At 38.6% G+C, this 12743-nt stretch overlaps 1 protein-coding gene across 1 annotated transcript; it reads right to left on the reverse strand.

Annotated features, from left to right (window-relative positions):
• Positions 1-10356: 10356 nt before the first annotated feature.
• LOC143883570 (EPIDERMAL PATTERNING FACTOR-like protein 5) lies at positions 10357-11064 on the reverse strand. Its single transcript, XM_077386911.1, has 2 exons — positions 10860-11064; positions 10357-10765 (listed from the first exon to the last, which is right to left on the reverse strand). The coding sequence occupies exons 1-2, from the start codon at positions 10933-10935 to the stop codon at positions 10506-10508; spliced, it is 336 nt and encodes a 111-aa protein (XP_077243026.1). The 5' UTR covers positions 10936-11064; the 3' UTR covers positions 10357-10505.
• Between the last annotated feature and the right edge of the window lie 1679 nt (positions 11065-12743).

A 12743-nucleotide genomic window follows, 5' to 3' on the forward strand; every position in this document is an offset into this window, starting at 1 on the left:
TGAAATCATCGTTGTTACTTGGATGTTCCCACGCGGGTCGGGTTCAACCTGAATTTGGGTTGGGTTGGGCCGGGTTAAGCTTTTTCGCAAATCGGGTCGGGTTGGGTTGGGAAAAATCAACCTGAATTGGAAATCGGGTCGGGTCGGGTTGGGCTATCGGGCAACACGACCCGACCCGAAACCCGAATTTGGGTTCCATCTGAAGAAGTTCTGTATATGTGTTTTTCTTTTTCAACATTGAAATAGTCTCCACAGTTTACAATGGACGGTTTGGATAATCTTATGGTGCGGGCCATACCGTACTTTAATAAAGTGAGGAGTGTGATCATCAAAATATAGTAGTGCGGATAACATTTCCCTTTGTTAATTGTTAGTCCCTGTTTGGTTTGAATTTTGAGAACCGATTGTGAGTTAAAAACTGATTATTGGTGACTCACTATTGGTTCTCAAAATCCAAAATAACCCGGCTAGAGTTGAGGTGGTCAACAAGTGGTACCATATCAAATCGGGTCAACCCGACTCAACCCGACCCAACCCAACCCGAATTGGAAATCAGGTTGGGTCGGGTTGAGGAAATTGCAAATCGGGTTGAACCCAATCGGGTTGGAAATCGAGAACTACTTTTCCTTATTCACTAAGTGCAGGTCAAATTACGGAAAGTTTGATATTACGAATGCAAGACACCTGTAAAAATATTGACGAATTTTAGGCACCTTAAGAGGAACAACAATTATGAAAACCTCTATAGATTGGAGGGCTAGGATCAGCCTATGAAAATTATTTTACGGGCACAACCTATTTATGTTGTGTTCCATCACATGGACGGTTTAGATCAACCTATGATGTGATCTGTACAATTCTTTGTCGGCCGGTGCATCGTACGGGTTTTTTGCTGGTAGCTACAGAATAAAAAGATTATGAGAGCCACCAAGTTCGAATGCAGTCTCTTTGGAAATTGGAAGTGTAGAATATGATGTGGGCCACCATCAATTGCACCCTAAAGTCGAAGAAATGGCATGTCAGCATCAATTATGTTTTGAAGACATGAAAGACAGGATGGGTCACCATCAACTCTACTAGAAAATGTGTAGGCCACCGTCAATTGCGTTGTAAACTGTGTTGACCACGACTAATTTCATTTGAAAAGACATGAGCCACCTCATTTGTTCTCTGATGATTAAGCACATCAATGAACCCAATTAGGGTCAGATCCACCTGCGTTTGGGTTATGATCAATTTGGATTTTTATCAGCCAGATCCTAATTGAAGAATTCCTGGGAACCCAGTTCAGTGCTTGCTTCACGAGCCCTTTGGAATTAGACCGTCCATTGTAGTGTCCTAGGCCCTGTCAGTGTTCAGTTGTATGGCCTTAAAAGACTTTTTTATTTACTTACATTATCTGAGCACATGATTATTTATGTATATATTATATTATTATAATGTTATACCTCGTATTTCTCTTTATTTTACTGGGATATGTTGAATGCAACCTACTTTCAGCATACTAATAATACTAGCACAACCATGATTTTGATATTTGCACATACTCAGCTTGTCTTTTCTTTTCTAATTGCCCTGTGAGAGCTTTTTGGGAACGGTAATAACCTTTCGCAGCTCTATAAATATTTAAAGACAAGTTGAGTTTGTGCAATATTTATTAAAACTTTGCTGTGCTGATATTAATTCCCGTAATCTATTGAAGGATTTGAAGCTTTTTGTTGCTTACTATTACATACTACATACTTGTATTGATGCTGCTAATGAACTAGGATAATTAGTTAATGGGGAATGCTAAACTCAGGGTCACCCTTGTAAGAATGGAAATGAGAGGACACCCCCATAGGTTGCACGTCATGAGAGTGTAGTTAATGTTGTTTGACTTTTACAGATTATAAATGCACTTTGGTGATGGGCAACCTCCCATTTTTTCAAGGGCGCCCTTGAGTTTAGCTTCCCTCTTAGTCTTGGTTAATTTAATGCGTGACTAACTTATGATATCAAGGCATTATGTCTGGTCTTTTAGTTGCATAATTTCATCTAAGGCATTATTTTAAGTGCCTAATCTGCCGTAACGCAAATAAAGAAAAATAAAAGATAGAATGAGATGAGGGAATGGTTGATTCGAGGCAACTGGACCTCCTAATGGCTCAAATCTAGAGGAACCATGACTCTCCTAAACAAAGTTTCCCTTACCACTAACATGACACATAATAACTACCTTGCAACCCACTTACCACTAACATGACACATAATAAAAACTAACACCCATGACTCTAAACCACATACCCACAAGCCTAAAATGCAAATCCCTACAATAACTACCTTGCAACTCCTCCCATACACCATAATATATATGTATCACATTATGTTAGTTGATATTGTTAAGAAGCTTTTAAGAATTTATTGTGATAATTTTGTTAGATTTTTCGTTTACAAGAACAACAAATTTTTGAAAGGACTCAATGAATGTTGACACTTGACAGTAACTGTTGAAAGGAAAAAGAGAACAGAATTAGAGAATTTTATACGACACATAAGCAGCTGACTTATGACTTATGCTGCAGAGTGCAGACTCCATAACTAAAGACTTACTGATTATATTGTAGGCACAAGATTGGTGGATAAGCACATGGCTTTGGATAGTAGATAATGTTTGCAAAAGATTCAGACATTTGTATTATGATCACATTATAGTTGATTATGATATGCTTATATATTGTTCCATTATTATTTTGTGCACATAAATGGATGTGTGTAACAAGATTTTAAGTCGACTACTACATCTTTTTTATTCATATTATTGATGGTGCTAACTTTGTGATCATGAGTTAGTCGTCAATTGGACATTAATTGGGCATGCAAATCATAGGGAAACGATATCAGCACAACCTTGTTTTGATAATTGCACTAACTTAGATTGTCCTTTCTTTTTAAATTTGCTTGTGAGATCTTTTCAGGAATTGGATTAATAACCTTTGACAACTCTTTAAATAATAAAAGACAAGATGAGTTTGTGCAATTATCAATACATGGTTGTGCTTGTTGGATCACGTGGTAATCAGCCCTCAACCAGAGATCTGTGATGGTGACGATCATCAAGTGACAATCCTAAGACACATACGGCACACACCCACATGAATTGTTTTCCAAATTATATTTATATGTTATTATCTTGTATAAATAAACTAATTTTGAAATGGGTGTCTTCATCAATCTCATGGCATGTTGAAATCCCAATACGGGAGAGAGAGGGGGGAGGGGGGGTCAGGCACAATAACAATAAAACGCAATGAGCGAGATAGAGTAGAGTGCACCAGGATTTATAGTGGTCCGGTCTTAAATCCACATTAAGACCTACTCCACCAAGATAGCTTGATGGCTTCACTAACCTAATATCCTCTTAGGGGGGCGATTAAACATTTACAATCGAGGTGGCTTCGTGCCTAACCACTTGTCCTTTGGAGATGGCTTTGCTTCTCCAAACACTCACCCAATACAATATAGATGAAACAAGAAAGAAGAATACAAATTGCCTTCTCAAGGCTTACAATCAAGGTTCTTCTCAAGAGAATGTACAATGTAATATCCTACGGAGATTTTCTTCAAAAAGGATTACAAATTCAAAGCTTGAAGAATAGAAAAACAAGTGAAACTATGGAAAATGGATTTTCAAGTATTCTCAAGTTTTTCAAGTGTAAAAATGATTTTCTAAGTGTAAAAGATGTGTTAAATAACTTATTTAATGAGGTGTGAATAGCCACAAGTAAATATAGCTGTTAGGTGGCAAATTTGTAAATTTTGGGCAAGATAAAAACTAGTCATTATAGCCTCCAATGGCTAGAGACGTCTGCGCTGACTTCTAGGAAGACATCTGCCTTTAGCAGCAGAGAGGCATGTATCAGCACAATTTTGTCCAGATTTGTGCAGAGAACTTGTAAAATTCATATCTCCCTTGTTTCTTATCCAATTTCGATATTCTTGTGCTGTACAGATATAAGAAGAAAGCGTACTATCTGTTAAAAATATTTAAAATTTTTTTAGAGTCATGTCATGGGACAAAGTCTATGGTCAACCAATTTTGCTTTTTTCTCATTTTATAGTCCTCATTTTTTGGATTATTTGAAATGCAAATTTTGTAATATTTGAAAACCATTATGTTGAACATTTTTGGTACTTTGAAACATTTCAAAATAAGTGGTTTTGAAAATATTTTAAAGCTTGAATTTGTAAACTTTCTTGAAGTTTATCTCCAATACAGTCTAGTAACATGAAAACATTTGGTCTTCAACTCCTTCATGACTTCAATTCCTTGGATCTACTAAGGCTCTGTTGTACTTCTTGATGCTTCCATGATTGTCCAATTGCCTTGATCCATGCTCCCTTGACTTTGGTCCAAATGTACAAAAATCTACAACTTATCAACAAACACATTAGTACATAAAATCACTTACGTTTGGAATCATCACAACAAGATGCAAATGCTAAGCGCTGAACCTTTGGGCTTACACGTGTGTTGGGGACATTGGGAAAGGATGAGCCTGCCACATCAGTTGGTGAACCATCTTGGTATGGTTAGCGATCTTCATGTGGTTGACAACATCCCACCAGTAGAGGGTAGTTGCTTAAGTGGGTGTATGTGATTTGTAGTAATGGGGCCATTGTGGGAATGAAAAGTCTTCTCGTGTTGTTAAGTTGGCCTTTTGATTTGATTGTGAATGGACTTAAATGATAGGCCAAGCTGGAGATGGAAAAATCTCTCCTTAAAAAAAGTCTCTCCAGAAAAGTTGTTGGAAAATAAGCAACCACCACCGTAAGGGAGTATAAATATCTCCGGATAAATCAAGAAAAGTCATTCTTGCTGAAAAGGATTGACGAGTCTACACCCTCCTAAGAGAACATCAGGGTGTTCTTTGGATTACCATACCCTTGCTCTCTCTCCAATATTCCCTTTCGCGCATCCATCGTATTGATCTAGGTACCTAGAGTCTTTTGTGAAACGCAGGAGCCGGGAGCCGGGTGAAGAGGCGTCGGAACTTGTAAAAAAATTTCTACCAATTTCCCACGATCCCATAGACCTAGTTACTAGATATCAATGGTGAGGAATGAAAAACACAAAGTTCAGAGAACCTTACATGGAGTTTTGGCTACGCAACAAAAAACCTCTGCTTGATTCACTCCTTGCTTGGTCGGCTCGCCTTTTGCAAAGGTGCGGACTCCGGAAGTTGAAGTGGCGGCTTCCTGGTCTATGCTCGGACTTAAGGAGGGCTGGAGAACTCTTCTCCAACACTTCTAAAACATTATTCTAGCAAGTGTTACTTCTGAAAACCCTTGGCTGATAAAGAGAGCAAGAGGAAAAACTTCCAATGCCCTTGGTCTTGCTCCTTTTTGAACTGAGAGAGAGAGAGAGAGAGAGAGAGAGAGAGAGAGAGAGAGAGAGAGAGAGAGAGAGAGAGAGAGAGAGAGTGAAGAGGAGTACTAGACGTTCAAGAAACCCAAAGAATTAGAATTGCTTTGTTATGTCCAGCCTCTTGTCTCTTTATAGAATTGGTGGCCATGCAATTTGGCATGCTTACCAATTTCAACATGCTTGCCAATTTTTGAGAACATTAGCAACATCACTTGCTAAAAAGAGTTTTATTGCTTTTAGAAAATCCATTGCAAGAATTATGCTTTTCTTAAATTAAAACACTACTGGGATATCATTACCAAAACTAAATATACTTTATATTAGAAAGTCAAATGAGGGTAGAGGCATTTCCATTTTCCAACAGTTTTGCTCGGCAAGTCTATTTTCAATGCAATGTTTCCAAAAACTATATCATTTATGAAAACCATATAATAGAACCTCTTTCTATAAAATACCTTGCTGGAATTTTATTACTAAAACTCAAATTAGGGAGCTGATATTTCCGCTCCCCTTTTAGACCAATCCACTCCAAGTTACTTTTTCACCCTAGCAAATGACAAGAACACCCTTGTAGCATGTTCTATTATCTTCACATGCCAAATTTGCCCTTGATTGCTTTAAGCAGATGGTCAACGTCATAAGCCACAAAACACATTGATGCCAAATTTGCCCCTGTTATCTTAACAATGACTGCATCAACCCGTTTTTGGTGGGGTATCCTATTAGAAAATCTAGAAGAGATCGTTATCTCTTTTAGTACATGCCAAATATATTTTCATGCATCAACAAAATTAATATGTTTATTTATTTTCAGTAAAAGACAAAAAAGCAGATGAAATTGTTGGTTGGTTGGTTGTTTGTGGGGTATCATTATTTCATGCATCAAAAGGGTAAATAGGAAAGTTTTGTGCAAAAGTAAACAAAATTCTTGTCCAACCATTGTTAGCAGCCACAGATTTTCATACATCAACGGAAAGTACACGCATGTATAAAAATCTCACTCAATAGTCATGTCTTTGTATGCTAAAGTTCATAAGAGAGCCACCTATTTTCACTCGCTGTTTGGGCCAATCCTAAAACATCTGTCTTCATTTCATTTTCATACGAGATATTTATAAGCAAGAGAAGAATGAAACCTAAAACCTAAAACTGAAATGTACAACTTATTTACGAAAATCAAAACTCCAACCGATTATATATAGCAACTCAAATTGGACCCTTTTTCCGAAGATATTATGAGGAAAGTTATCCTTTTAAAACATGAAATATGAAAAGCCCTAAACCCTTAAACTGAAAAATGTACAGCTTATTTACGAAAAAAAAAACCTAGGGTTTACGAGTACAAAAAAGTGAAGACAAATTACCATTGAAATTGACATATGAAGGAATAGATGGTTGATAGAGTTCTGCAATTTGTTCTAAGTTATTAGTGCTAACGAGCTCGATGATCTCTGTAAGCTCCGAAATTCCTTCCGTTGAAAAAGTTTGCTTCATTTTTGTTAGACCAAATTAGAAAATCAAAAGGACGAACATGGCGAGATAGAGAGGGCGAAGGACGCACATGGTAGTTTATGTGCTCTGCTCATGAAAGCCATGGCCCATCAAAATAAAATCACAACATATAATCATTCTCAGTATAAGTTATCTCTACAAGCTTTCATGGTCAGAAACACACATATAAATAAATATTAAAAAGAAATACATATAAATAAACACACATCGAGAAGGAGAAAAACTGATGAAGAGACGGATTAAAGAAATCAGTGAAACAAAAATAGGAATTTCCATGAAAAAAGAGTAATCAGTTTTAGACGAATACCATTTTTGCTGCAACTCCTCAATCCCCAAAACAATGAAATTAGGGTTTTTGCCAGAGCAACCCTTTTATATCTGAGATTTTACATGATACGTGGTGCCCTCAATACTTATTTGGATAATCTAAGCCGTTCATTTGTTGGTCCCACCGTTGATAGTCCATACCGAAAAACCTTCTCGATAGGATGCTCCTAACCGTTCGATACGCGCTGCCCTCGATACGTTTTTGTTACATTTTTGTGGCTTATGACGTTGGCCACTGCTCGAAGCAATCAGGGGCAAATTTGGCATGTGAAGATAACAGAACATGCCACAAGGGTGTTCTTGTCATTTGCTAGGGTGAAAAAGTAACTTGGAGAGATTGGTCTAAAATGGGAGCGGAAATATCAACTCCCCTCTAATTATTTAATATCAGCAAGTCAAACAAAACAGGATGTCTTTCCAAAACAAAACAGTTTTGTTTTAAGCAATTCCCTTTGCAAGCCAATGTTTCCAAAAAGTCTTTTATTTTGGAAATCAAACCCAATCTCTCTCTCACACATATTCTAAAATATTCTATAATATTCTCAGCCAATAGGATTTTAGCATTATCCAAATAAATTAATAAATCCCATTTATTAATATTTTGCACTGGTGTGTGCGTGCACCATATGATTCGGTGCTCCTCCTCCCCATATCTCATATAGGCGATCATATCCGTCCGTGCAAATGATAAAATCCGGATCCCGGATCATCCAATGATCCTTATGGGACAAGCAAGTAATGAGTGGGATCAACGTAGGGATCCGACGGCCTATCCTGCGGAACCCATGATGGGCCCCACTGCGACTAAGCCCTGTAGTCCAACCACGGTCTCACTTAGGTAAGTGGCCCCCACCAGGACATTACCCTGAAGATGATCGTTAGATCATCCAATACCCTAAATCGTATCATATATGTACGTCCTACCTCCATTCCTCATTTACTGGGTTGGGCCCTACAGGGGGTGGACACTCAGTACCCCCTCGGCTCACCCATTGGTATACCTTCCAGTCTAGTAGCTCGGGCCCGCAAATGCATTTGCAAATCCTTTTGAAAATATATCTTCTATAATTTGAAAACATTTTGACAAACTATTTATCAAATCACCTAGCCAGGTATTTTCAGAGGCCAAAGCTAAGACCAAAATTGTAAATGACTTTCCTCTAATCAAAGAGGTAGATGATTCCTTGTTGGGCATCCTTATTGACCTCGGGGGTCACCCTATGACCTAGCACTGTCCGTAAGCAATCCCTAATTAAGAACCACTCTGAGATAGACTAAAGTCATAGAGCGGGCCCACAGATCAACATGACCCCTCAGATCCAAGCTAGGACATATAAGGATCCTGTTTGAGTAGAATAGCCTTATCCAATGTTCTCGTCCATAAGCTATTCTATAGAAGATCCTATTCAGTGCATGAACTATTCACGGCACCCATTCTGCCTTGCTTAGGGTCCCCTACCCCAGTGACCGAGATAAGTCACCAAATTCGTGTATTGAGGCAAGATCTGATGCTGGTTGTGTATAGGAGAAGGTGTCCAGCCTCAACTCCAACCAGGAACCTTTTTAAGTCTAGAAAGAGATGGAATGTCATATCTCCCCGCCCCATTGGATCTGTGAATCCATGGGCATGACACTTCCTACGATGCTACCTAAGGACAAACGTGTGTTAATGAGCACGTCACACACTCCAATATAAGTACCCATGGATGTCATGAAATGATGATATTATTAATAAATATGACTCAATACATCAAATACTGGAATTTAGGGCATACACTCTAACATTTTGGAGGTATAATTAACCTAATCATACTGGATTAAGAGTTAAGGCCCTACCAAGTGGAAGAATGTTGGAAACTTCCTTAAGTATTAGGGCCTTGCCAGGCCGTAAGATCAGATGATTCTTTCCTCGGAGACAAGTTTGCCATCGTTTATGGTTGGTTTCAAACTTAGCATGTTGCCAAGTTGATGCTCAAAAGCCTCTTTTAGGCGTGAAGGTGTGATGGAAACCTCCTTAGATGGGTGGGCTGTATAAGGGCTCTTTAGGTCCCTCTTACCAGGCTATGCTTGACAGTTAATGATAGTCTGTTTTCACATAAAACAAAGGGAATCCATGGCACCCTACAAGGCAAGAGAAGACCAATAGGTAGCTTGGAGGAAAGAGGTAAGCTGAAACCATTAAATTTAGTTTTTCTGCACCTTAAATGGCCTAGATTCAGAGAGAAGGGCAAAAATGAAAGAGAAAGAAAGCAGTGTAAAAGAAGAGAAAGTTGTATCTCCTTTGATCATCTCAGTCTCATTTTCCTTTTCAAACAATCCAAACTGATAAAAAGAAGAAAGAACTCAGTTTCTCAAACACACACCAAAAAATCAAAACCCAATAAGAAAAGTGACAAAAAAAGACCAGAAAGGCTGCCTTCTTATGTTACCAAAATAAGCTACACTCACACTGGCTTCACTTTCCACCATTATTGATAGAAGCAGCAAACCAAAATCAGATAAAAGGAAAAAATGAAAAAAAAATAAAATCAGATCCATTTTCCCAACATAAAAAATCATATACTCTTCATATCCATTTTCTCCACATAAAAAAAAAAAATCATATCCTCTTCACTTCTACTTTATGTAATCACAAACCCAACAAAAAAATCTAAAAAAAAAAGAGAGAAAAAACTAAGAAAACACATAAGGAAGAAAAATTCTAAAGAAAAAGAAGACCCCTCTTTTCTCATTAATAACCTTCTATCCTAAAATTACATTCCCCATGTTCCCATATCTATAGAAAGAAATCAATACGCACAGAAATATATAAACACAGAGAGAGATTGTAAAAGGATGGGATCTTAGTGGGTGGTTTCCCCTTATCAAAGCGCTTATATTCTTTACTTCCACTTTCTGTAATTACAAAACCCATAAAAGAAAAAACTAATTAATAGACCCATAAGGAAGAAAAAATCTAAAAAGAAAAAGAAGACCCCTCTTTTCCCCTTAAAAACCTGCTCTTCTAAAATTACATTCCCCATGTGGCCATGTTTCAATATCTATATAGTAAAGAAATCAATACACAAATAAATACATAAACATAGAGAGAAAAAGAAAGATATAGTGAGTGAGATTGTAAAAGAATAAGATCTCAGTAGGTGTTTTTCCCCCACTTTCTCATTCCTCTTTCCGTTCCACATAATCAAAGAGCACCTAACTCAGTACCCAAAACTTTTCTTTCTCCCACATCATCCCAACATATCGGAGACCTACACTTTTATGGCATAAAAAGCTTATTGCCGCACTTACATCGCCATGCCTCTGGATAATACTCCAGAGGCATACTTCTCCCAGGCTGAATGGGCACGTGCACCGGCTTACACGGCGAACACTTCCCGCACTTTGCTCGGCAACTCGGCGGAGACGAGCCGGGCCCGATGAGTCTCCGGCGTGAAAGGACTTGACCCAAAAACTCTGACCCAAAACCGCCTTTCTTCGATTCCGGTCTCACCTCTTCAGGTCTCAGTAATTCAGTACCTAAAAGGAAAAACAAAGTAAAATGTTAGTGTTAAAAAGAGTAAGAAGTAATCTTTCTAAGAAGGGCCTTTCCAATGGGGGGCTTTGTTCTTACTTAGTAAGGAGGCTGTGGCAAAGAAAAGGAAGGCTAAAGCTGTGGAGAGGAGTCTGTGATGGTGTAGAATGGCCATGGCCAAGCAGAGAGAGAGAGAGAGAGAGAGAGAGAGAGAGAGAGAGGTGTAAGATTAGAAGAGAGGCAAAAAGAGCAGTGGAGATTCTGTATTATTGAAATGGTGTGAGAGTCTAGTCAAAGTAGAGAGAGCGAGAGAGAGAGAGAGAGAGAGAGAGAGAGGGGTACGGGAAAGACTAATAGGAGCCCGTGATTTGGGAAAAGACACAAATAAAACGACCTCCGTATCTGGTAAAAATTACAAAAGTATCATTTATTTGTAAAAAGGAGATTTTATACGGTGTCAGCCCGTATCATTTATTCAGAGTTTTTATATGGTGTGTGACCGTATGATCCAGTATTTTTTTTAAAAGTACTGTACTGCCACTCAACAGGATGATCCAAATCGTCCATTTGTTGGACCACTTTGTAAATAGTTTCTGCCCTAACTATAGTCCTACTTACATTATGCAAGCGTGTGTTTGCGCTATTACCCCTGAAGGAAACAACTAGTCTCATCATGCCCTGAACATAACATGGCCTATCACGAGCTTCTTAGTTTTAAGTGAAGTTCATGCTAGAAGTTAAGGGTAGCCCAGTGCATGAGGCTTCAACCATTGCGACAATTGTGGAGTCTAGGGAGGGCTAGATGTACTCAGACTTACTCCTGCATTGTAGAGAGGCTGTTTGCGTGATTCGAATCCGTGACCACCAAATCATAATGGAGCAACCTTACCATTGCGCCAAGGCTCGCCCTCTAAGTTCATGATAGAGGCGTACAAATAAACTGTTGTTTGTCGTTTGAGTCGGATTTTTGAATGTTGCAAAAATACCCGTCATAAATAGTCAGGAGTAAATAAAAATATGAATTTTATCCCTATTTTCATACATTAGTCTGCTCCATTCGTATCTGGGATGCTCCATCGGGTTTTATGCCTATATCAGGATCACGATCTTGACTAACTTCGAACCTTTGGATTCATCAGAGGATCTGGGTCAAAGTTGATCTAAACCGTTCATTTGTCGGTCCAATACATTTGTGGTAAAATGGAAGGCTTCTAAAAGTATAAAAGCCATGATATAAGTTGATTTTTCGAGCATGGCCTGTCAAGGACCAACAAATGAAAGGTGAAAACCTACGGAACAAAAGATGGAGTGCACATTGTGAAAACCTACATCGATTTGGAGGTTTAGGATCATCTTATATAAGATATGATCCTTGTGACCCAACAAATGGACGGTTTGGATCATTCTATGGATCGGTCCGTACTGTACATTCTGAAAAATACTAGAATATACGGCTACACACCATGTATCTCATTAAGAGGGGAGGGGTGTCATGTAATTTTGACGAAATACGAGGGGTTTTTTTACAGAGGGACTTTGTACGAGAGGTAGCTAGATTGGTGTAAGCGTGTGAGTGTGAGGGAAGGGACGTGTGTGGGGTTTGTCTGGTACGGGCCAAAGAGACTATAAAAAAAAAAGAGAGGAAAAAGCTATAATAAGAGAACTCGGGGCGAGGGTCGCAACGAATCCGTTCTGAGTACGATGGGTTATTAATGAGGTGGGTCCCATCCCCACTCTCCCCTCTCGTTAACCCAAATGTTCTTCTCGTCTTTTTCTCTTGCCTCGAATTTTATACTCAAATTTCACCCTTTACTAACAGCTAATTTTTTGGGCCCTACTTGGGTGATGTGGACATGATCTGCTCCGTTGATCTGACCCACAAGAACATGTCTGTTCATTTCCCTTTGATTCAGCATCAATTCGACAATCCTACCCTTGATTGCGATTTCATGAAACCTTAATCTAAGGGCTATGTTTGGTTGC

Source organism: Tasmannia lanceolata, unplaced genomic scaffold, assembly GCF_043159265.1.
Source record: "Tasmannia lanceolata isolate RefF3 unplaced genomic scaffold, GAP_Taslan_0.1 ptg000008l, whole genome shotgun sequence".
Lineage (NCBI taxonomy): Eukaryota > Viridiplantae > Streptophyta > Magnoliopsida > Canellales > Winteraceae > Tasmannia > Tasmannia lanceolata.

Excerpts from the sequence above, each read along its gene's own strand:
- LOC143883570 (XM_077386911.1), bottom strand. The coding sequence starts at position 10,935 with ATGGCCATTCTACACCATCACAGACTCCTCTCCACAGCTTTAGCCTTC. Across the intron at positions 10,766-10,859 it reads TGCCACAGCCTCCTTACTAA|GTACTGAATTACTGAGACCT; the intron begins GTAAGAACAAAG and ends TTTTCCTTTTAG.